The sequence below is a fragment of the Tursiops truncatus genome, chromosome 16, assembly GCF_011762595.2.
Source record: "Tursiops truncatus isolate mTurTru1 chromosome 16, mTurTru1.mat.Y, whole genome shotgun sequence".
In the NCBI taxonomy this organism is placed as follows: Eukaryota; Metazoa; Chordata; class Mammalia; order Artiodactyla; family Delphinidae; genus Tursiops; species Tursiops truncatus.
Genome location: NC_047049.1, coordinates 59,732,996 through 59,757,608, shown reverse-complemented (window position 1 = coordinate 59,757,608; position 24,613 = coordinate 59,732,996). Strand labels below are relative to the sequence as shown.

The window sequence follows — 24,613 nt, the reverse complement described above, 5'->3', positions numbered from 1 at the left end:
GAGGAGGGAGGGCAGGAGGAGGAGGGGTCGCCAGGACCGCAGAAGCTGGGACTGCACAAACGGGTACGGGAGGATGCCAGAGGCCAGGCAGCTGACCCGGGGTCACCCAAGGCCCCTGGGGAGGCCCCCGTCAACGCTGACATTAGCAGTGCCCTGGAGGGACGTGCAGTCCTCACGCTGTCTTCTCTGGCTCTCACGACAGCAGGCATGGGGAGGGGCCAGAGCGGAGTCAACAGTTCCTCGAATTGTGTTACCGCCGCCACGGCCTGCCAGCTCCTGAGCTAATAATACAAACAGATGTGGGTCACACAACTCCATCCCACGGCCTGGATCCCGCCCCCATGCGTGAACCCCAGGCTCCAGTCCTGGGGCCCCGGGGTGAGGCCCTGTTTGTACGAAGCCCACCCCAGTCAGGCTAACAGCCCATAGGTCCTACGGGTGACAGAGGCTGACATTAAGGACTCAACAGGTGAGGTCTGTGCAATGATGCTAATTGTAACAAAAAATTTTAAATGATACAAATGAAATACAATACAAATGTCCTTTACAGCTGAGGCTTGAAACCTGATCTCTGGACTCTGTGCCCAGTGCTTCAGTGCTGAGAAGGGACCAGAAGGAGACTGAGGCCCCTTGCAGTCCCAAGAGAAATGGCCCCAAGAACCGCCCCCCCCCATGCTGTGTGAGCCTGGGGCTCACAGCCTGAACGCCATGGAAACAGCTGCTACCCGTGTGGCACTGTGGGAGGCTGTCTGACACACAGGGCCCAGGATGCCATCCTCAGCACCCGGGGCCCTGGGTTGGTGACCAGCAGGTAGCAAAGTCTGCCAGCGGTGACCCTGAGGCCTGTGGCCAGGGCAGCACTGGGGCAGCCCAGGGACAGAACTGGGTCTGTGTCCAGGCGTGGGTGGTGCCAACTGACACCAGCCTGAGCACTGGAGAACACATCCTCTTCCACCCATTAGGGGTGGGGAACACTTTGGACAGCCGTCGGAGGTCCCCTCGAGGATGAGCACTGTTTATGATTCTCATACTAGCCCCTGGTACAGCCATCCCCCCTCAGGGAGAGAAGAAGTGGTGGGCATTTTCAGCAGGACTCTGCTTCCCCCATGAGGTGGGGAAAAGGGAGAGGCCTCACTCAGTGCTTATCTCACAGGAGCCTGGTTCACATATGCTATCCGTCCAGCTGGATGCTCGTCCTCATTGGAGCCTGTCAAGTTTGACAGAAATGTCCCTGGTCCTGCATGTGGGTTTATGGCTACAAAGCTACCTACAGGGTGACGCTGGGCAGGGTATGCAAGGTGGAGAAAGCTGCAGAGGGACAGCCACAAGTGGCCGTCAGAAAGGTGTCTCAGTGCTGGGGGGTGCCCCTTTCTTCCTCAGCAGTGTTCATGGAGGCCCCACTGTGTCCAGGCCCCAGGACTGCAGCGCTGAACAAGTGGACAGGCCCTTGCCTCTTCAGGCTGTGAAGCCTTCTTCCAAGAACTGCATGAGCACCTTCAGTGAGAGGGCAGGGCAGGCCCAGGCTGTGGGAACACAGGCAGGCCTCCCAGAGGACAGTGGCGGAGCCACAGGGAGGCTCCGGGCAGAAGGAGCTGCGTCGGGCAGTGAGGTCAGAGTGTGAGGGCCTGCAGGTCACCTGGAGACAGGAAAAGGACCTCACTCCATCCTTCCGGCCTCCACTTCCCTTACCTGTAAAGAGATCGTCAGCATCCTCCTGCACTATTTGGGTGCCTGTCTCTTGGGCCCCTTCACTGTGTCCATCAGAAAAATGGCGACAGTCCGTCCAGTTAAGGTAGTGGGAGTGCTGACCAGAGTCCCTGAAGGCCCTAAGCCTGACCTCTTGGCCTTACGAGTACCAGCTCCACTGGAGAAGTGTACCCCGTCCTCCCCAAGGAAAACTCCAGCCCGAGTCAGAGCTACAGAAGGCAGCCAGGCCCTCCCTGGGACTTTGTTTAGACTAAATTAATGAAGGGAAAGGGGAGAATGGGGTAAACAGGGTGTGGCAGTCAGACTCCCCACTCTTCTCCCAAGCAAAGCCCCAACTCCTGGGCTCTGGGAGGGCTGTTTGGCCATGGGGGTCCTAGAGATGCCCCTCGCACCCCTTGTCCTGTCTGGGCCCTGGACCTTTATTTCCTGCCCAAACAGCTGTGGGGCTATTGGAAGTAACAGGAAGCCTGGGCTCTGTTCCTGGTGAAACATCCCTCCATGAGGGTCGGGGGGACAGGGGGAACAGTGTGAATGCCACGGCCTAGCCCTCCAGCTTTGCCAACCTCTGTCCCCACTCCCCTGCCCGCCTCCCGCATGGCTGGCCTTACAGGGCTGTCTCTGAGGGCAGGGCCCAGCACCAAGAAAGGCTCAGACACGCTTGCTGAATGCTGAACAGAGTGGACAGGGGACAGCCAGGATTCGGGAGGCTCAGGGTCTCTTGTTCATTCATTCCCAGTGAAGTTCTTTCTCTGCCCAAGGCCACTGGGTGTACCTTGTGAGGTGACAATTATAGATTGGGGACCTGGCATACGCATTGTTCCCTGAATGCGGTCCCTCCTGTACTTACCCAGCTTCAGGACTTTGCCCACACTGTCCCCTCTAGCCAGAGGACTCACCCCACCCGAGGCTCTGCCCACACTCTCACCTCCTTCACAGATGCCAGTTTCTTTACCGAGAGTCCCCAGCCAGAGCCGCTCGCACCTCCATGCTCCCAGGTTTGTTGCCGTCACAGTCCTCTGCCCACTGGGGTCTGCTGAACGCCGGTTCACCTAACCGGCCGGTAGTTCCTCCAGGGCAGCCCGAGTCTCAGCCACCTTTGTGGTTTCGGTGTCTGGAGTGGGATTTGACACCCAGTTAGTGCTCAGTTAATCTTTGACTGAGAATGAATAACAACACTTAAATAGATCTTCCTATGTACCAGACTGTTTCTTTTAAAGTGTGTATATGTGATAACTTTTACTCCTCAAAATAACCCAGTGAAGTAGGTGGTTTTATTCCCTGCATTTTGAAGATGAGGCCACTGAGAGAGAGGGAGCTTAAGTGACACACCCAAGACCACCCAGCTAGTCTGTGGATCAGCCCAGGAGGCAGCTGGGCTGTGGGGTCCACACTGACACCCAACTGATCCACCACACTGCCTCTGGGGTGTGACTCCAGCTCAGGGAAGCCGCCCTGCATAGCAGGGTGGACGCCTTTGTCATTGAGAGAGAGAGTGCATGGCTCATATGGGCAGCCCGGCCCCAGCTCCAGCCCCTCAGATTAAGTCCATTTCCTTAGTGTGGTCTTTCCCCCCTTTCCCACCCTTCTGAACTCAGGACTCCTGACACTACTTGGCACGAGTGGGTTTGATCCCCTCGAGGACAGCAAATGTTTTCAGAATGATTGCTCTGCCACATAGACCCCAAAGATATGCACAGCTTCATGGAGACCCTTGGGCATCACCTTCCCTACCCCAGACCTCAGTTTGCTGCTCTGGGAAATGGGCAGACTTGCTCAAATCACATGGTGTGACCTTTGGTAAGGATTCTGAGCTGCTCCAGAGCCGACACCGTGTCAAGTCTATTTACCTGAATCTGTCTGTGCGCCTGCCCTCAACAACCAGGTGACCCTGCCCAGGGAACTCGGGGCAGGGATGAGGTTACAGTCAGGCTGGGGTGTGTGTTCCTTGCCCCTTGGAGCAGTTCCTTTCTCGAGACCTGGGGGCAGCCTGGGACAAGGAGATAAGCTGGCTGATCCCAGGAGCCTGGATGGACTAGGCGCTTGTTTTGCCACCTGACAGTGGGTGGGGACGCTTGTCAAAGGCTCTTTTTTGCAGCAAACAGTCGACGGCGTCTGTCCCACCCCTTTTGGCTCACAGAGCCACACAGCCGAGGGCAGGGGGTTCGGGTGGGTTAATGGGGGCGGCTGGCAACGCCCCTGCCAAGTGCAGCCAACAAGTGGCAGCTCGCAGACCAGGCTGGGCAGGCTGCAGTGACCCGGGTGGGGGCAGCCAATGAGCTCCCGGGCTGCAGTGGCACCACCGGGCAGCCTGCCTGTCTTTGGCTGGAGCGGCAGCAGGAGGGGCCTGGGGCCACCAGTCAGGGCTGCTGTGCCCTGTCTCTGGGAGGCCCGGGCAGATCTGCTGCTCCATTCACGTAAAGTCCTACTTGGGCTGCCATATTTCGAACTTCTCCAGCCCTCTGGGGGAGGAGGGTGGCTGGGAAGGCTGTGCAGCCAGAGACGGAAAGAAACTTGGAGAACTTTTCCCCTGCTCTGGGCCAGGGTGGGCTCGAGCTCCGGGCTGGGGAGAAGGGAAATCTGCTGGGCTCACAGCAGGCCTGATGGAATCAGAGGGATGGAAGGGAGGGAGCAGGACCAAGGGGAGGCAGGGGCTGTGATCGTGGCCCAGGCTGCCCACCCGGGACTGGCGTCAGGGACCCCAGGGCCCTGGCCTAATTGAGCCTCTTACCCTTTGCGGGGATGGAGTCAGCCCTGGAACAACACTTGTGACTGAAGCGGCTGTCAGCTGGGGCGAGGGGACATTCAGGCTTGCCACCAAAACTCCCGGTGGTATGGGCTGGAGTCAGCAGCAACAGGTGCTTGTGCCCTGCTCCCCACGCAGCTCAACCCCCTTGCTCAACACAGACCCACCAAGGCCAACCAATCACATAATAAACATATATTTATAGATATACAATTTCAGAATTCTATTTCAAGAAATACAGCTTCTCAGTGGATCCATTAGGATCTATGTTCTTATTGCACATGGCTCAGCCCGTCTAGGGACATCTACTGAGACCAGAGGGTTGGGGTGGTGGGAGCCGAGCACCAGGGCCACCATGGGCAGGGCGCTCTCACCCACATCCAGTTCTGAGCATCTCCTTGGGCGGGGGCGGGGGGGGGGGGGGGGGGGGAAGGGCGCTTCATCACAGGGCAGGACCTTGTTTAAAAACCGTATTTGACATTTCTCCTCAACCAAGCTCCTTTTCCCAGCAAGAATCCTATTTGTTGGGGGACTTTTATAAAAAGAGCGAAGAGAAGCTCTGGGAGGGTAGTGATCCCCTCCTGGCTGGCAGCTTGGGGTAGTAAGGCTTTGGAGGATGGCAGGCTCAATGACACACCCACCACCAGAGGAAAATTTGGGAAAAACGGTAATTCCAAAAGGCCCAGTATAAACTGTGGGAATAAATAAAACCTCCCTCCCTTGCCCTGGCAGCAACTGCTGTTTGGAGAAAAATCCTCATTTGAGGGTGACCATAAGAAAACCCTTCTGGTTCAGGTGCATCCTTTATCCAACGTGCAAGAGAAGGCCGGGTGGCATCATGTCCACGGAGGGTAGAGACAGAGGCGCCCACGGTCATGGACTTTCTTCAGGAGTCGGCTTCTGCCCCAGCGTCCTGGGCCCCACGTGGTTGACTCTGGGAGGAAAAGCCTTCTGGAGTCCTTGGTACATGGCTTAGGAAAAACCAGTAGCAACAATGGGGCTGTGCCCTGGGGCACCTATAAGGCAAAACTCACATAGGGACTAAGCGGGGAGGTGGTCAGGCAGAACCTGGCTCCCCTCTCCAACACTGCTGCTCTCAGTGGCAGTGGGGGCAAGGGGGTCCCGGGCACCAGGACAAAACAAAGCGCCCACCTGAGCTGGCCAAACTTGCGGTGGGTGGTCTCATCCCCACAGGCCATCTGGGGCCTCTACCATGACTCAATACTGACCTGGCATCTGGCCCCAGGAGTCCTTTCTTCCCCCGCAGCCTGCTCCCCTCCAGTTTAACCATACAGCTGGCAACCTTCCGAGTTCTCTGTAGATTTATGCTATCATGATTGCTGCTGCCATCAAGAACAGGCTGGGGTTGAGGGGAACGCTACAAGCTGTGGCCCAACTTTCCTCATGCTGTCAGCTACGGCTAATGTCTAGCCTTTGAAGGACCAGGCTGCCTTCCCCAAACAGGCTTTGTTTTCTAAAACAGGGAAGAAATCAACTCAACAACCAAATCCCTGCATAGTTTAAAAAGTAGACTATATCTCTATATATCTCTATATCTTTATATGTGTTATTTACATATAAATAGATACATACATATACACGCATCTATAAATTACATTCTACAGAGTTCTCTTTCCTCCTCCTCTCTATCCTTGGCCAACACCTCTGATTACCTCCACTGAGGTGACTGGTGGTAGCTCCTGGGAGGGGGGAAGAAAGGCAGTTGGGTGCCCCCTCCCCAGCCCTTCCTACAGACATTTGCTGCAAGTTTTACATTCTACTTTCGTTGTCATGGTTTCTGTATCCTAGGAGAGAGCCGATGAGAAGCCTGAGCTTCTGCCAGCCCTGGGAGGAAGGGAAGCAGCCCCATGTCAGGTTTTCCTGTCTGTCCTAACAGCTTTCTGCAGTTACTGGGTGAGAGAGAGGGCAGTTGTGCAGCGTCCGGCCTCCAATTCCATTTTAATTTTTTTTCTTTTTTTGTCTTTCCTTAAATATACAGTTCGTCACCTTGGCTCAGTGCATGTCACCACAAATTCTCCAGAGATTTCATAGTCTGGGGAGGAGAGTGGTAACAGTTAGCTTGGCAGTTACGTGCCCCAGAGCCTCCAGCTCAGCCCACACTAACAAGCCAACTCCTCGGCCCTGTCCGGCGCCGCCCACCTCAGCCCCTGCCCCGTCGCCCTCCTGCAGCCTGTTTCTCTCTCCCAGAGGCACCAGCAAACGGCCTCTAAGCAGAGTCTGTAGCTGGATCCCTGCTGAGGGGACACAGGCAGAGGAGGGGGTGGGCAAGCGGACCAACACAAAAAAGAACCATTAGCGGCTCTGCCCACACTCCTCTGGACTTGGTCCAAGCTGTCCCCTCTGGCAAATGCTGGGAACAGAGCCTGCTATCCACACACAGGGGTAAAGGAGGCGGGGAGCCTGCGACCAGCACCTTTTTTCCCCACTCATTCTGTGCTAAGGGTTCTCTGTTCCTTCGACCCTGAACTCATGACCTTCTGTTCCCTTCTTCTGACCACAGGTGAGAGGCCTGGGCGGGCCGGATGCCTGCGGCTTCCAGGTGCAGTGGCGTTAAGAGTGCCTCTGACCCCACCAGACAAGGACCAGTCTGGGGGCACGCGCCCCGCCTGCTCCCAGCCTGTCGGCCCCCCCCCCGGGGCGCTGTCTGGCTGCCCAACCACCTTGTTCCATTTCCTCCTGCCTGGAAGGACAGGGGAAGAGGAAGGGCTCTCGGCCCACCCGTTCCCACGTGGTTCATCCTGGTGTCAGCAGGGGAGTGTCGGGGGGGCTTTCGGGGGCCCAGTAATACTCGGCAGCCTAAATCCCAGGGCACAGATAATAGTCTGCTGCACTTGGGAAAGGGCCATGGGGGACTGGATGGCTGAAGTAGACCAAGGAGGCATGAGTGGCCCTCAGCAGCAGCCTTGGGCACCCCACAGCTCCAGAGTCAGCAAGCGGGGTAGGGTGCTGTGGAGGAGCACTGAAGGGCACTAAAACTGCAGTTTCCCAGCACACCCCAGAGCTGTCCCAACTCTGCAGGCTGGAGGCCAGGCTGGGGACAGGGAAACCGTGCCACGATCACAGGCTCCCTCCCTCCCTCCTCCCACCCTCCTCTGCCTCATGACCAAGGCCAGAGCTGCCAGGAGTTGCAGGGCAGAGGAGGCCCTGGCTCATACTTGGACCTCGGTGGCAGGCGGGCCCAGGACTATCCATGCAGGGAGGCCTGCACCTCTGACAGTCGGTTACAGCTCGGGGTGCCCATCTTCTGTGCTTTGTGGTACATGTCTGCGTCGCCAAAGTAGCGGGCCCGGTACAGCAAGCCTTCCTCTGCAAAGCAATGTGGCAGGGTTAGGGCAACCTCTAAGGCTGCTACGATGCCTGCTTGGCCTTTTCGGGAGGGGAAAGGTAGTTACAGGCCCAGGAGCTGGGGCAGAGATGGCTTCCCTTAGGGTAGACCCTGGAGAAGGAAATATGGTCCCACCTTGGGAGCAGAATAGAGGCCCCTTTCTACAGAGTATAGGTGAGGCCAGCCAAAGAGGGAACCTGTTATTCTGGTGAGACGGCCCCAGGGTCCCACGGATAGATCCAGATGCCCAATCGGTGGGTGGGGAGGAGAAATGTTCCAATCTCTCTCTACATACTTACCTGCGGCAGCCAAACAACAGGCTGATTGCAGGGAAGCTGGAGGACATCTCCAGGTGGCTCCTGGCTCCCAGCCCCAGGGAAACACAGGGGTGGAGGCCGGTTCTTGGCTAGGACATGGCTGGCGCAGGGCAGTGCCAGGTGCTGTGCCCACAGATCACTGGGGGAGCAGGGCTTTTTCCTTCCCTGCTCTCAAGCTTTGTGCCCCCAAACACACACACACACACACACACTCTCTCTCTCTCTCTCTCTCTCACACACACACACACACACACACTCTCTCTCTCTCTCTCTCTCTCTCTCACATACACACACACTCACTTTGCTGCTTCTCCTTCCAACAGTTGTTTCGGAGATTGGCAATATAATCGTCTTCCACATTCCGTTCAACCATTTTGAGGCTGGAGCCTGTGTACTCCTCAGAGAACGTGTCTGCCACGTAGTAAACGACGTTCAGGTGGTCAGTGACTCGCCTGTGGACATGGCCCACCGACCTGGCCAGAAACAGACCAGGCACAAAGTGGGCTTGGGTCCCCAGGCCCAGGGCAGCTCTAGGGATGACTGGGGCTCCCAACAGGAGGCGCCACACAGGCCACAGGAGCAGCTGCTTCCTTCCCAAACTAGAGCAGGAACTCCATGCTACCCAAATGAGGGTGTGGAGAAAAGGCAGGGGGTCCCTCCCGTATTAGTGGCACAGACTACGGCAAGGCCTTCCTCAGGCTCTCTGCTTACCACACTGCTGCTGGGGCTTCTGTGGAGAAGCCCCTCTCTGGGAGGGCCTGGTCAGGTAAGGAGGGAACCCGGAGCGAACACAGGCTCCACCTCTAACGAGCTGTGTGACCTGAGCTCCCTGTGCCTCCATTCCCTCATTCATCCCCTAAGCCAATCGTTGCTAAGGGCCTGCCTGTGTATCCAGGAGCTCCCAGTATAGAGTGAAAAGTCTTAGGAACAAAATGACAGGAAGGATTCCAAGGAGTTGTATCCTTCCATCTCTTGGATTCTATCTTCCAGCTCCAACTGCAGGCTCTGCAGGCTCAGGGAAGAGCCTCAACATGCAGACAGGAGTTAGTGCTCTGGTGAGAACAGCCCCTGTCTGCCCATTCTTGCCTCTCAGCTCTCGGGCTGCAGAGAAAAAGGCTGGCATCAGGCCACAGAGCGCCTGTGCCTGCTGGTGTGGGTCCAGTGGACCGACTCTGCTCCCTGCTGGCTGAGAGGGATCCTGCCAGGCTCCCAGGCAGAGCCAGGCCACTAGATGGGAGCAGAGGGCTTCCAGCAATAGAAGCTGAGCACCAGCTCTGTATCAGATCCTGGGCCAGGTGCTGGAAATAAATGAGGGGAGCTGACGCTTTAAAAGGGCAAATAACTTGCCCAAGTTCACTATCAGTGGTTGAGACCATATAGTCATTCAACAAATGTTGTCAAGCATTTCTAATGAGCCTGGCACTTTATGTGTATTACTCATTTATTTTTCATAAGCAGGTAGATGTTATTATTCTTCCCATTTTATAAATGGGGAAACCAGGGCTCAGAGAAGTTATGTAACTACTCCAGGGTCACACAGCTGCTTAGTTAGTAGAGGAGCTGGGATTCAAAGCCACCCTTGCTCTGACTCTAGAGCCCCTGTTCTTCCCATGGCCCCAGGGCCCCCAACCAGAATGGAAGAGAAGCGGTTCTTATTTCAAGGCTTGCAGGTACGATCGGGAGAGTGTCATGCAGCCTGTGAAATCATATGCAAACCAGGTGTATGTGCAGTGTTCTAGGGAAAAGATCTGCAGGTTTCATTGCATTTTCTTAGGGGACTATGATCCTTACAAGATCAAGAACCTCAGCTTAACAGGGAAAGTCTGGATTCTAATCATCTTTCTGCATTTTGATCAAGAACCTGCAGGACGAGGATGGGAAGGAAGGCCCCTGATGGGGGCTGAGACTCAAAGGCCCCTGTCTACCCACCATCCCGGCCTCACCCCAGCTGCAGGTACTCACGGTCTCAGGCTGAGGCTGTAGGGTGGACTGGAAACCATGAGCTGGCTGAGAGCTGACACGAGGATCAGGATGAGGATGGGCATCAGCTGGACAAACACCCCCAGCCCACCCTGGAGGGAAGAGCCAACGGTCACCCAAGCTGGACCTGGGTGGGGGGCAACGCTGGCGGCAAACGCCTCCAGCTCCCCCAGCACAATGGAGTCCAGGTGGTGGCAGCCAGCTGCCATGCAGATAGGCCATGACGCCGCTCCCTCCCTTTCCCTCCCACGGGTCCCCAAAATACAGAAACTCCTCTACCTGCCAGTTTCCCCAGATAAAAACAAAGCAGCAACTGGGGTTAAATGCTGGGGTGGGAGGTGGGTACGCGTATTTACTTGTGAGAGAATACCAAAAAAAAAAGCGAACAGAAGTGTCTGCCTCCAGGGCTTCCCTGGTGGCGCAGTGGTTGAGAGTCTGCCTGCCGATGCAGGGGACACGGTTCGTGCCCCGGTCCGGGAAGATCCCACATACTGCGGAGCGGCTGGGCCCGTGAGCCATGGCCGCTGAGCCTGCGCTTCCAGAGCCTGTGCTCCGCAACGGGAGAGACCACAACACTGAAAGGCTCGCGTACCGCAAAAAAAACAAAAAACAAAAAACAAACAAAGAAAGTGTCTGCCTCCAGACACTTGGGAGGCAGGGCTGGAGGGAGACCTTCCCTATATACACCCTTCTGAATTCTGAACCATATGACTATATTACCAATTTAAAAACTGCCAGTTAAGAAATTATAAATAAAAAAATTTGTTCACTGTGTGATAATCTGTGATTTAAAAAACTCTTCTGTGTGTTAAATACACACAAAATAAAAGTTTAAAACATGGATAAAAACAGAAGGCCACGTTATCAGAGCAAAAGAGAATCCCTCTGCCTGGCATAATTTTAAATATTCTGCAACTGTCCGCAGTATTTTAATCTTAGCCAGCCAGCTGGTCTTATAATCTGTGGCATTCAAAATATGTTTGATGCACTGTCTTGTTATAGTTTTGTATACATTTTTTCTAATAAATTTTATTTATTTATTTATTGGCTGCGTTGGGTCTTCGTTGCTGGGCACAGGCTTTTCCTAGTTGTGGCGAGCAGGGGCTACTCTTTGCTGTTATTTATTTATTTATTTATTGGCTGCATTGGGTCTTTGTTGCTGGGCACGGGCTTTTTCTAGTTGTGGCGAGCAGGGGCTACTCTTTGTTGCGGTGCATAGGCTTCTCATTGCGGTGGCTTCTCTTGTTGCGGAGCACGGGCTCTAGGTGCGTGGGCTTCAGTAGTTGTGGCACACGGGCTCAGTAGTTGTGGCTCGCGGGCTCTAGAGCACAGGCTCAGTAATTGTGGCGCACGGGCTTAGTTGCCTTGTGGCATGTGGGATCTTCCTGGACCAGAGATTGAACCCGTGTCCCCTGCACTGGCAGGCAGACTCTTAACCACTGTACCACCAGGGAAGTCCCTGTATACATTTTTAAAGAGTGCTGAAAAGAAGCAAGAAGAGCCAGCCCCATGTTGTCATGCTTTCAATTCTATCATTAAGTTTAACTTTCCGTTGCTTGGAAAATGTCACTTAGAACTTAACCAAATTGACCGGGACTTCCCTGGTGGTGCAGTGGTTAAGAATCCGCCGTCAATGCAGGGAACATGGGTTCACACCCTGGTCCCGGAAGATCCCACATGCCGCAGAGCAGCTAAGCCCGTGCACCACAGCTACTGAGCCTGCGCTCTAGAGCTGGTGTGCCACAACTACTGAAGCCCCCGTACCTAGGGCCCGTGCTCTGCAACAAGAGAAGCCACCGCAATGAGAAGCCCGCACGCCGCAACGAAGAGTAGCCCCCGCTCGCAGCAACTAGAGAAAGCCTGTGCACAGCAACAAAGACCCAATGCAGCCAAAAATGAATAAAATTAAATCTTAAAAAAAGGAAAAAACCCCAAAAGAACAAATGGACCTCACAAAGGCCATTCACACTGGAACCTGCCTGCAGGTAGAGAAATTTCTGCATTACGTTCCCCAGCAGAGGCCATGAAACCCCCACTCTGGCCGTGGGTGCTGGGCAGTATGGTTCCCTCTGGTGTCCCTCAGCAGGATGGCATGGGGGGGGCCAAGATGGCTTCCTGGCTTAAGTTCTGGGGGCACTGCTGCCGCAGAGTGTCAGCGAGGGGTATCACTCCCCAGCCCAGGGCCCATCCCCTTGGGTGTCACCGGGCACCCTCCCCATCCCCTCCCCAGCGCTCTCCTCACTCACATCACCCTGGTTCTCCCTGCGGTCCTGCCTTTGATGGTACGTGTAGCGCATGCGGCCGTTGCTATAGACATGGACGTTACCTGGAGGGTCAGAGGGACTGAGTCAGGAGTGGGGCTGCTGGGAACGGGAGAGGCTGGCATCCAGTCTCCCACCATCACCACCAGGGAGGCCTGGCTGTGGGGACAGCGGGGGGACTTACTAGATGGGAAGCCACCTCCAAAGAACATGTTGAAGAGGTCTTCAGGGGAGATGTCAGCTTCAAAGCCGCGGTGGAAGTCCCCGTGCCCATGGCCGTGCCGGGCTGCCTGGCTCTTGTCATCGCCGAACTGGTCATACTGCTTCCTTTTCTCTGGGTTGCTAAGTACTGCGTATGCTGTGCCAATGGCTAGAAAGGAGGTAGAAAGGTCAGGCCCGAGGATGCTGGGGGTGCGGCTGGAGGCGCCCGTGGCAGCCAAGCACTCACTTCCTTCAGGTACTCAAGTGCTGCTCTAGGAAGCAGGAGTCCTAGGGGCCAGCGGGAAGTCTGGCTGTTGAGCAAGAGGGGGCGGGTGGGGGACATGCAGGAATACCTCTACGTGAATGCGGGCAGCCTGGGCCGGGTGGAGGATTAATGCTCAGGCTCCTTGCTCTCCACCTCGCGATGACGGTCCGATTTTTTCTACACGCCAGGCCCTTTATGGGCATTATCTTTCTTACTCCTAACAGCCCATCTCCATTTTACCAATGAGAAAACTGAGGCTCAGAGAGGTGTAGTGTCAGCTCACGCAGGTCTGATGCTGCAGAGCCAGGAATCAAACCCAGGTGTGTCTTGCTTCAAGTCGGCTCTCTGACTTTATGAAAACCACCAAAACGCCCCCACCTCATCACTCTCTCTTGGGGTGTCCAGTGGGATGGGGCACCCCCTTTCTGGAGGGTATGTAATCTTGAAGTCATAGCACGACATGAGGGCTGCACAAACATGTGGTGTGCTGCTGTAAACCGGAGAGCAGCAGGAACTCCCAGGAGGGGCCACGTCCCCCGGCTCACCACTGCTGGCGGTGTGGCAGGGCGAGCCCTGTCTTCCCTGGGGTCCAGGTCCCAGCTGCTCTTCCTTGGCCCAGCCCAGGGGCCTCCCCATTAGAGCCCCCGAGGTGGGAGGCCTGTGCCCCGAAGGCCCCAGCTCCGAGCCCTCCTTCGTCTCTTGCTCCTTCGCCAGCGGCCCACTCTCTCAAAGGAGGAGGTCAAAGCTGCATCTCTTCACAACCTGCAACCCCTGAGAATAAGGAGAATGTTCCTCCTCTTCCCATTGTGACAGGCCCCAAGGCCAGGTGTGGTCTCTCAGTGCCTGTAGTGCAGGGCTGCAGGCAGAGGTCAGGGCTGGAGAAACATTAACCACAGCTACCCTGCCTCCCCAGTCCCATTCTCCTTCTTCCCCTGGGGCTGGCAGACCAGCAGTGGGGGAAGATGCCTGCAGACTGCCTCACTGGGGACCAACCCCAAGCAGCCTGCAATGGAGCACCTGGGGCAGCGCTGTGAGACGGCACGCTGGGTCTTGGGGTCTGCTCTGCCACAGACTCCCCATCTGGCTGTGGTCCCAGCCCCCGTACTGCACAGCACCCTGCTTGGGCCAGACAGGGCTAGTCACCACGCCATCGCCCAGAGGGAGTGAGCCTAAGATCCTGAAGGTCCCACGGAGGACAAGGTGGGTGTGAGAGAAGAGATGTCTGTGGAACTGCAGCGCCCAGCAACTCAGTGCTGGCACAGAGCCCGCACGTGTGCCTGATTTGTTCAGTGAAAATATAAATGATTAAAGGGCAGCTTATCATTTCAGCCAGAACTGAAGCACCCACCCCAGAACCAACAGGCCCTGAGGCCAGAGAGACTTTCATGTCCCCCCAGGGCAGGCCCTAGGCTGTGTGTGGTGTGAGAGGGAGGGTGTGTGTGTGTAAAGAGGCCGGGGTGGGTTGGCCATGGCTGCTGGTGCTGAGGAGGCCACCAAGCTCTGACTCAGGGCCACCTAGTTTCTCAGCACAGGGAAACTATTACCAAGATCCCAGGATGAGGACGTGAACACGGGTGAGTCAGGAGGCCTGCTTCTGCCCCTCAATCACCATGTGACCTTGGAGAAGACACCTGGCCTCTCTTGCCTCAGCTCCCGGCTTGTAACACCCAGGGATTGAGGGGCAACGAGAGGGAGGAGCGGCGCCATCTGTGCTCTGACAGACCATGTGGCTGGAGGCGGCTACTAGGACCTTCTTCCCAGGAAGCAGCTCCTGAGCTGGGAGGACCTGAGCCACTTCCCAAGGCCATTTCCTGGAAAAGCCCCTTCTCCCTCCCTCCCTCCCTCCTTTCCTCCCTCCCTCCCTCCCTCCTTTCCTCCCTCCCTCCCTCCCTCCTTTCCTCCCTCCCTCCCTCCTTCCCTCCCTCCCTCCCTCCCCCCTTTCCTCCCTCCCTCCCTCCTTCCCTCCCTCCCTCCTTCCCTCCCTCCCTCCCCCCTTCCCTCCCTCCCTCCCCCCTTCCCTCCCTCCCTCCCTCCTCCCCCCTCCCTTCCCCCCCCCCCCCTCCTTCCCTACCTCCCTCCCAAGGACAGGCGATCAGAACACCCAAACACTAGGGAACCAGGGCCGGCTCACCTTTGAAAGCTTCAGTGGCGCCAGGCGCGCGGTTCTTGTCAGGGTGGAACTTGAGGGCCAGTCTGCGGTAGGCCTTCTTCAGGTCCTCATCTGAGGCCCCTCTGCTCACCCCCAGGATCTCGTAGTAATCTTTACATTGCTTGACCCTAGAGAAGGGAGTGGAGCTTGGTGGGGGACCTCTACATGGAGAAACACGTAGGGGAGGTGTGGCGGGCGAGGAAAGAGCAGTGTGGGTGCACAGCTCTGAGCAGGCTTGGGGACCAGCAGGACAGGCCCAGTAGAGACAGCAAGAATACACTCAGGATTTAAGAGGGGACAGTCGCTGTTTTTGCCAGGCCAGGAACCATTTCCCTGAGCTAACAGCACCCTCACTGCAGGCAACCACAGGACTGTCAGTGTCCGTCCATCAGGGGCTTCTGCCCAAGGGCAGGTGTGTTCCAGGCTCTGCCAGCTCTACTCTCCTGGCTATCCGAGTCTGAGGGGGTAACAGAGAGGCCAGACACGGTAGGTGTCTGTTCACCCCATCTCAGGGCCCTGAAGAGACGCTGTTTCTCTTCCACTAATTCTTATTCCTGGGCTCCCTGGAGAACCCCTGACTCTTGGCCCACAATCAGTTTCTATTGCTTATAACCCATGGGCTTGTCTGGTCAAAATCCTGTCTGGTCAGAAAGATGTAAAATTGGCAAATGCTTTTATGGCAAACTATAGTCACGCTGGGTCACACAGAGGCTGAACCCCAGGCCTGAAGCCTGCCAATGTCTTCAGTAGCAGCCAGGACCATGTGGGAATGACTGAAGAGGGATTCCCGAGGCTGGCTGGTAGGGAGGCCTCAGGAGAAATGGGAGGAGTAGCTACGCCTGAGAAGCCTTGGCTGGACCGTCTCAGCCTGGTATTGAGCTGCTCTGCGCAGGGTTGGCCCAAGCCTCGGAGGGATAACCGTCTCCTGTCTCCACTCTACCCAACACAGACTCTGATCTGAAAGGGCCTTTGTTGGGGGCAGGAGTGTGGGTTGTGGGAGTATCTGGAGGGGAGACCAGGCCTCATCTCTGACAAACAGGGCTGTGTAACGAGGCCCAAGACCTGCTGGCCAGTGGCAGAGGAAGCCGGCAGCGTCAGCATTTCCAGCCTCTGCTGTGGGTTGTCTTGGCGGGAGGAACAGTGGAGCCCTGAGGACGGCACTCCAGAGCCTTGTGGGAAACAAGGAGAGGGTCTGGTGAGCTCGACTTCTTGAACCTCCTCTAGCCTTAAGACCCTCCGAGGTGAAGTGGATGACAGGCTGCAGGAAGCCTTCTCTAGAGTTGAAAATGTCCCAATACACCAGGCTCTGGCCCCTGCCTGCCGCCCAGACCTCTACCTTTTCACGGCCGCTACTTGTTCGGCAGTGTAGCCTTTGGTGCTCTCTCCTCCTCCGGCTTCACCGTTGGCCGAGGGGGTGCCGGCCCCACCTGCTTTCCTATGGGTCGCCTGGGTTGCCTCTGTGGGTTGTGGTTGGTCGCTGGCCGACTGTGGTTTCTGGTTGAGGGACTCGATCAGTGCTGTGCAAAAGCAAGGAAACTATTCAGGGCTCCTCCTCCAGCAAGGCCATGTGCAATGGCTGAGGGACTGCCTGGCCCTGGGAGATCCTGGGACCCCCACATCCCACCCAGTCTTTTTCCCAACGAAGCTCGCTCCTTCCCTGACTTGGGCCTGTGGAGGGCTAACAGGATAGTTGCCTGCTCTCTTAGGATCCACAGTTCTTAGGGTATAGATCTTTTTTTTTTTTTGCGGTACGCGGGCCTCTCCCGTTGCGGAGCACAGGCTCCGGACGTGCAGGATCAGCGGCCATGGCTCATGGGCCCAGCTGCTCCGTGGTATGTGGGATCTTCCTGGACCGGGGCACGAACCCGTGTCCCCTGCATCAGCAGGCAGACTCTCAACCACCAGGGAAGCCCGGGTATAGATCATTTTTAAACTCAGCATAAAAATAAACCATTAACGCCTTTAGGTTTTTAAAATCCCAAAGTAACGTGTTTAATAGCCACCTTCCATTGAGTGAGAAGATGGGCAAAGTACTCTGTAATGGGGATTCCACTTAGCAGGACCATCTGAGTCAGCTGGGATTGGTCGGAAGGCTTCCTGGAGAAGGCTTCCTCTCCCTTAGCCATGGAGAGGAATGGGGGGGCAGTGATTCTGCCCCGGAGGGCCAGGGGTGGTGTGAGACTCAGGACTAACATCTGCTGTGTTCACTGCTTGCTATTGCTCACCTTTTCCAAATGGCTGGCCACATCAAATGTCCTACTTCAATGTTCATAGTCTATACAGGGCCTTAGCTGTCACCCTCAGAGAGGGTCACAGTTATTCAAACCCAAGTCCTTGGTGCCTGATGACTCAATGAGGAAAGGCCTATATCTCTGGCAGGAGTCCCCTGTGCCCATTTATTACAGGTACAAAACCAGCTCTGAGCCCCCTAGTCATGCCTGGGGTACAGCACCCTGGGAAACCAGGCATCTGGACCACTGCAGGGACCCAGGACACCTCTGTGCAGAGGAAGGATGGCAGCACAGTCTGGATGGTCATCAGCTTCCTTCTCAAATGTGCCAGGTGCTTGTGGGGCTCCAGGCACCGTGTTGGGTGTCAGACACTCTCTACTGCGACGCATGTGGGTCTCACCCAAAGCCTGGAGCAGGGCTCGCTGAGAGCAGAGCACTGGGGCTCAAGTGGACCACTGTGTCCTGAGCCACCGCTGTAAATTCACGTGTCCTCACTGAGTCAGCAGCTGGGAAATCCCAATACAGAGGCTGACAGGTGAGCCTGCCCTGCATGATGGGGTGGAGAGGCCCCTGTAGCAAAGCCTGAGAAGGCACTCAGAGAGGAGAGAGTGATGAGTGCTCACTGAGTCAGCAGGCCTGGACACGGTGCTCTGCATGTATTCACCCATTTAATCTTTTTTTTTTTTTTTTTTTGCAGTACACGGGCCTCTCACTGTTGTGGCCTCTCCCGTTGCGAAGCACAGGTTCCGGACGCGCGGGCTCAGCGGTCATGGGTCAGCAGTCATGGCTCACGGGCCCAGCCGCTCCGCGGCATGTGGGATCTTCCCAGACTGCGGCACGAACCCGTGTCCCCTGCATCGGCAGGCGGACTCTCAACCACTGCGCCACCAGGGAAGCCCACACCCATTTAATCTTGATAGTGACTTTAGAGCTGGGTATTATTACTGCCATCCCTGTTGTAAGGGAGGAGCTGCGTTTGATCACCTTGCCTGTGGCTATACAAGATGAGTAGCAGCACTTAAATTCCAGGATGTCCAGCTCCTGAAACGATGCTCTTGACTACGTTGCTATCCCAGAACACATGAGCCTGGCAGGGGGAGCCCCTTCCAGCACAGCTGTTCCAAGAGAGAAGTTCATTCACAAGACCCAGGTTTCAAATCTCAGCTCAGCCACTTCCTAACACTGACCCTGGCTGATCTGTGAAATTGCTCTGAATCTCGCTTTCCTCACAGTAGATAAGGATAAAATGAAATGTGTATAAGCACCTGGCACAAAGACTGACATAGAGTAAAAGTTCGAAATGAGGGGCTGATAATACTGTGACCTGGGCTGATGAACTGGCTGGCCAGGGAGGTGAGGGGACCCAAGGTGTGGGCGCTGGGGAGCTGCAAGTCTTAGGAAGGCGAAGTCTCAGCACCCAGCTGGCTTTGGACCCAGTTGTAACCGTGAGACGTCAGGCCGTCCCAGGCTCCAGGTCTATGCCAGGCACCAAGGAAATGGCAAAGGAAGAAACCAACAGGTAAAGCGATGCTGATCAAGATGGCACTGAGGGAGGAGCTGGTTTGCTGGTTTCCTAGGGCTTTTAAAGAAGCTGTTTATTTCGATTTCTCTGGAAGCCCCAGTGGTCCAGGCTGATGCCCTAAGGACAACGTGACCAGCCATTCCGTTGCTGTAGATGCACAGGAGCAGCAGCCAGGAGATGGGATGGACTCTCTCCAGTACCTTTCAGGGAAGAGTCTGGAAGCTTTTTAGGCAGTTACACGGAATCAGCCCCTCTAATTTCCCTACACTGCAGAAAGAGCCCAAAGGGGAATGGATGTGCTCTGGGTCACACAGAACGTTCCTATTTGAGGTGGCAGTTCAAGATTTCTGGTTGTCGACAATTGTCTCTCTTGTGGCCTGGACATCCCCTCTGCTAGGCCCCGAATGTGACCGCCTCATCCTGTCTCACTGTTACATCCTTCATGGCACAGTGGCTGACAGGCAAAGTAACAAAAGAGTAGGAGACAGAATAGCTTAATGTGGCGATAGAGTTAGACAGACATGACTGGGTTCAAATCCTGACTCTGCCGCTTCCCAGTAAAGCTGGCAGACATTTAAAAAGAAGGGAAAAAAAAAAAAAAAAAAAGAAGGGAAATTGGTGGAAGAGACCAAAGCTGGGGTGGGAGCAGTAGCAGCTCAGGTAGATGTGAGAGCATTTCTACGGCCAAAGCTACTAGGGGAGGCCCCTCCTCAAACCCAGACTGGAGAGTCAGACTGCCCGCTTCAAACCTGGCCTGCCACTTGCTATCAGAGTCACCTTGGACAAGTTAACTTAGCTTCTCCATGTAAAACTATCTTCCTCAAGAAACTTGCAAGAGTAAATCAGTAAATGAGTGAATGCTTACAAAGAACTGAGCACAATGCCCAACAAACACTGTGTCATCTGTTACTATAACTTCATCTCCAGGTGTCTCCATGTACCTGCAGTGCCCAAGCTAAGTGAGGAGAGGGAGGCTGGATTAGGAAAAGAGCCTGGGAGTGGGGCTGGACAGTCTGGGGCCTTTGCTAATTAGCCACATGGCCTTGTCAAGTTATCTAATTCCTCAGTGAAGACACAGTCCCTGCCCTCACAGAGTTGTTCAGGGGGGTTAGTAAGATTCTATGAAATAAGGTAAATGGAAGGACTGATCGCACAATGGGGGGTGCGCTCAGTCCTTCGACAGACAGCCCCACCCTGGACCTTGCCAGCCCTGGTACATCCCTCATTCCTGGACCCTGAATGCCAAACTCTCTCAGCTACCAATCCTCCCTTCTCCCGTGCGCTGGCCTTCCTGACTTAGCCTGGACCCCAGAGCCAGCCATTGCATAGAACCTTGGGCAGCCTTTGGCATGGACCTGGAGTCTGGGACAGCCTGACATCTCACGGTTACAACTAGATCCAAAGCCTGCTGAGTGCTGAGACTTTACCTTCCGAAGCCCTGAGTTCCCCAGTGCCCCACCTTGGGATCCCTTACCTCCCTGGCCAGCCTGCTCCCGTGGCTTGCCAGTTCATCAGCCCAGATCACAGTATTACCAGCTACTCATTCTGAACTGTGTCAGTCTCTGTGCCAGGTGCTTCCACTGAATCTGAGGCAGCCGAGCTGTCCTCCATGGCTAACCCTCACTTTGTACGCTGGGGAAACTGAGGTCTGCAGATGTTCTCATCAGCTCCCTGGAAAACACAGTGCCTTCCATCATTGCCTGCAGTGAAGCCAAGGGCTACCAGGCTGCAGGGGCTGGATAGAAACTCTCAGAAAGGGACAGACTGGCCTCCTGCCCTGTGACTTCCCAGCTCAGGGCCCTGCTACACCTGTCCAGCCCTCGGTGCCTCCCCACCCCACCTCCTGTGGCAGAGTTTCAAGTCCCCTCACATCCTTTCACTGTGAGGTCCCCTGACCCTTTGAGGTTTCTCTGAGCCTCCTCTCACCCCAGCCCTCCGCCTGTCCTTCCACTTCTCCAAGACCAATCTTCCCCCATGCTATTGCCCCTCTCCCCTTCATTTCTCGACCTGCCCTTTTCCCACGTGGCCTCTGCAGCAACTGACAGTGCTGCTCACAGCCTCCCTGACACATGGCTCCGTGGCTCCCTGGCCACTGCCCTCTCCTGGGACTGCCTCTTCCTGCTGTTGCTCTAGCTCACTCTCCTGCTTCCTCTGTCTCTGCCTATTGCCTAAGGGCAGATGTGGCAATGGTTGTGCCTGCAGCAGCCTCTGCTACACGCTTCACACTTTCCCACAGTGACCTCAGCCAGGCACAACTCCAATGAGCTCCATCCAGCTGATGACAGCAGACTTTCACCTGGAATCGGGAGCCCTCTCCTGAGCTCCAAGCTGACAGCTTCTTTGGAACATCCCACAGGCACCTTGCACTCTGCCCATCTCTTCCCACCCATGTTCTTCAGCCTTGGTTTCTTCCTGGTCACACAGGCTTGAATTCTGAGTCCCTATTTCTACTCAGCATCCTTCTCTCACAGAAGGCTCGGTACTTTTCCTCCAGTGACTTTATCCTGATCCATGCTGCCTTATCTCAGGCCCTCGTAACTCCTAACCCACACAAGGCAAGTGTCTCCCAACAGGTTTCTGCCTTGAGTCTCTCTTCCCACTCATTAACCCTTTATGCTGTTCTCTATTTTTTTTTAAAATAAATTTATTTATTTGTTTGTTTGTTTTTTATTTTTGGCTGTTGGGTCTTTGTTGCTCTGTGTGGGCTTTTCTAGTTGTGGTGAGCAGGGGCTACTCTTTGTTGCAGTAGGCGGGCGTCTCATTGTCATGGCTTCTCTTGCTGCGGAGCACGTGCTCTAGGCACACGGGCTTCAGTAGTTGTGGCACGCAGGCTCAGGAGTTGTGGCTCGCGGGTTCTAGAGCACAGGCTCAGTAGTTGTGGTGCACGGCTTAGCTGCTCTGTGGCATGTGGGATCTTCCCGGAGCAGGGCTCGAACACGTGTCCCCTGCGTTGGCAGGCAGATTCTTAACCACTGCGCCACCAGGGAAGCCCCTATGCTGTTCTCTTTTTAAGAACAGTACCCTTATCTTCCTCCTGCTATCAAAAACTTCAGTAGTTTTTCCATTAACTACAGAAAAAAGTGAAAATATCCTGGCATGGCAGGAAAGAATTCCCACCATCTGGCTCCATCCTATTTTCCAACCATAGTCCTCTCTGCACTCAAATTACTACCGCCACAGCCTCCACATCTTGTTAAACTCAATCCCTTCCCCCACACCTCTTACAACTTGCAGCCTCCATGTCTTTTTCCCCCGTATGCCCTTCTCAAGTCTCCTACCTTCCTCCAAAGTGCAGTTCAAATGCGGCCTCCCATCCTACTCCCTGAAGCCTTCCCTTGCTGTGATCTACAATTATTTTACGTCCCCGTCATGATACTGCTTATAGTGTATCCTCCACACCGCCCCCGGCCCCCATACTCCCCTCCACCTCAGCAGACTGAACTCATGGAGGGAAGGGACCGGATTTTTCACATCCATCTTTAAGTTCTCAGCATCTAACACTGTGCTTAATTTTTGTTTAATCACAGCTCTTGTTTTATGGTTTGCAATATTACGTTTTCTGTAACTCTGTCTCCTTCACTAGATTGGAAACTCCTTAAGGTGAACAATCACGTCTTACCAATCTTGTTATTACCACTTAGCAACAAGCAGAGACTTTACAAATGAAAGAAAAGAAAGAAGTCTTTGCATTAAATGCATATCCGGAATGAGTTCAAACTTTAAACATCAAGTGTAGACAACTACCTAATATTTTTTAACCAAGCTTTCCCCATCTCAAGCCCAAATTACCCCCACATCCTTGTCAGCTCAGTGCAGGGCTGCAGATGGCACAAGGTGAAGTTCACAGAGAATCACGAGCCATATACTCTTTTTAGAATAACATGAATATGACAAATATGCAGCAGGTCGCTCTTCTGCCTGAGCAAATTCCAGTACTTGTGCCCCAGGAAGGACACCCATCCAAGCACCTGAACTGGACGAGGGGGCTTGCTGACAGAAGAGCTCCACAGGCCATGTTGTTACCATCCTTTCTTGGCTGCCTGTTTCTGAACCCTTGAAGTATCAGAGTCAGAACGTTGAGAGCTGGAAGCCCCCCCTGCCCCATATAGAGGGCTTCCCTTTTACAGAGTGTGATTTCACAGAAAAGTTCCTTGAGCAAGTTACCTCAGGACTCCTGGAAAATACAGACTGAAACTCTCTCTAAGGCAAACAGGCCAAAGATCAACCTGCAGAATCAGGAGGGAGAAAAATTCAGGCATTCCAGGCTGCCTCTTCCACCACTATTACCCTTTCTCAATTGCATAACGCAGGTAAGAGGGTTGGAAGGCTGGCTGCTGCTGTTCAGTTTCACTTCATTCCTTTACTAAACATGCAGAGAGTCACAGAACTTTCCAATTTCTAGCTGTGTAATCCGGGTAAGTCCCTGGCCTCTGAGGTATTTCCTCATCTATAGAACAAAGATAATGATCTTTGCTCTGCCTCCCTGATAGGGCAGGCTCGAGAGAGAAAATGCACTGAAAGAGCTCTCTAAACTGAAAAGCACTATGGGTATGATTGTTATTCACATTATCTGTGCCAACCCTCTAATTTTCCAGTTGAGGAAACCCAAGCTCAGAAAGATCACATGGTAGCAGTTAGGATGAGAACCCGGGTCTTCTGAGTACCTGCTACACGCCACTTTACTAAGTGGTTATTGCAGGCGCAAACTCTGTATGTTTAATGGACAACCTCTTTCTCCCCTCCAGCGTGTATGAAGAAAAACTCCAAAGAAGACTTAGGTTAAAGAAAAAAAGGGTTCCTGGGTAGAGGAAGGTGATCAGTAGTAGAGACAACCTCACTATTCCCTCTCTGGTTTGGAAACAGTCTAGGGCCGCTTAGCAGCCTGTGGCTGTCCAGCCGTCCGTATGGCCGGCCATTGATGGACTCTTGGGGGCGAGGGTGGGTGGGGGAGGGTAAGGCCATCGCTCTGAGTCTCGCAAGCGGGAGAACAGTCTCCAGGAGGGAGTGAAGAGCCCGGTCTCAGGACAGACGCTCCGAGGTGGTGTGTGGAATGTGAAAAAGGCAGGCTCTAGTTTGGGGAGGGTGGTCCCTGGCCCTCGCCCGGAGACGTGCGAGGGAGTGAAGATATGGAGATGCCTTTTCAGGCCGTCCGAAGGTCGGAAGTCCTCTTTCCCTCTATAGAACTCATTCTCTCCTTCAGAGGAGTTATCTTTATTTTCCTGAACTATAATATTTCTCAGGCCGGCAACTGGCCTTGGGCCACCGAAAGGCCCCTTGGGAAAAGTAGTTTCGGTTTCTCTTCCACGTAAGTTCCTTTCGCCCCGTCTGCCAGCGCCTCTCATTCTTGGGAACTCCAAATCTCAGTGCGTTGTGCAAGCACCTGGAAATCTGAAGTCGCTGTCGCCCCTGTCATCAGGTGTCCAGCATCCCGGAGAGGCGTGGGAGCCAAAGACTACACCTCCCGGCGGCCCCCGCGCGTCTCAGTGCGCAGGCGTAGCCGCGCCTCGCCACCCCTCCCCCTCCTCCAACTGCTCCTGTCGGTCCGTTCCCGTATTCCCCCCATCAGTTCTAATGTCCCCTCCGTGTCTCCGGCACCTCACACTCACCGCGAACTCGCGGCGTCGGGTACAGCCGCTGCGCCTTCTCCAGGAAGCGGAGCGCCCGGTCAGGCTGGTTGCTCTGGATGGCCTTGAGGGCGATGCTAATACAGCGCTCGGCTTCATCCTTGTTGGATTCCATGGCGGAACCAGAGCGCGGAACCAGGGAGGGGGAAGCCGGGAGAGCGAAAGGCTGAGCCAGCACCCGGCGCGTCGCGGGGCAGGCGGTCGCAGGGTGATGACATAAACCCTCCGCCCCGCCTTTTCCGAGATTTGAGCGAGGGCGGAGGCGCT

General features: G+C 55.0%; 2 protein-coding genes across 15 annotated transcripts in view; both read right to left on the bottom strand.

Moving 5' to 3' along the window:
* LOC141276679 (uncharacterized) overlaps positions 1-5,275 on the bottom strand; it is a 43,785-nt gene extending 38,510 nt beyond the window's left edge. For 3 of the 6 annotated variants that reach the window (XM_073793499.1, XM_073793500.1, XM_073793505.1), the window contains exons 1-2: positions 4,436-5,275; positions 97-3,694 (exon numbers count right to left, since the gene is read on the bottom strand). In XM_073793499.1, coding sequence (XP_073649600.1) covers positions 97-209 — 113 coding nt within the window. In that variant the 5' untranslated portion in view covers positions 210-3,694; positions 4,436-5,275. The remainder of the gene's footprint in view (positions 1-96; positions 3,695-4,435) is intronic. The other 3 variants (XM_073793501.1, XM_073793502.1, XM_073793504.1) reach the window with 3 other exon arrangements.
* Positions 5,276-5,282: 7 nt separating this feature from the next.
* DNAJB12 (DnaJ heat shock protein family (Hsp40) member B12) lies at positions 5,283-24,547 on the bottom strand. Of its 9 annotated transcripts, none has more exons than XM_033841689.2 (9): positions 24,329-24,545; positions 16,306-16,486; positions 14,952-15,097; positions 12,539-12,724; positions 12,340-12,419; positions 10,076-10,185; positions 8,414-8,586; positions 7,627-7,777; positions 5,283-5,421 (listed from the first exon to the last, which is right to left on the bottom strand). In XM_033841689.2, the coding sequence occupies exons 1-8, from the start codon at positions 24,459-24,461 to the stop codon at positions 7,656-7,658; spliced, it is 1,131 nt and encodes a 376-aa protein (XP_033697580.1). In that variant the 5' UTR covers positions 24,462-24,545; the 3' UTR covers positions 5,283-5,421; positions 7,627-7,655. The 9 variants fall into 9 exon arrangements, 6 of the variants coding, with proteins under 6 accessions (XP_033697580.1, XP_033697582.1, XP_033697576.1 ...); XM_033841685.2 differs by lacking the exon at positions 5,283-5,421 and adding an exon at positions 5,988-6,503 and having other exon boundaries at positions 7,633-7,777; XM_033841683.2 differs by lacking the exon at positions 5,283-5,421 and adding an exon at positions 5,988-6,503 and having other exon boundaries at positions 7,680-7,777.
* Positions 24,548-24,613: the final 66 nt, after the last annotated feature.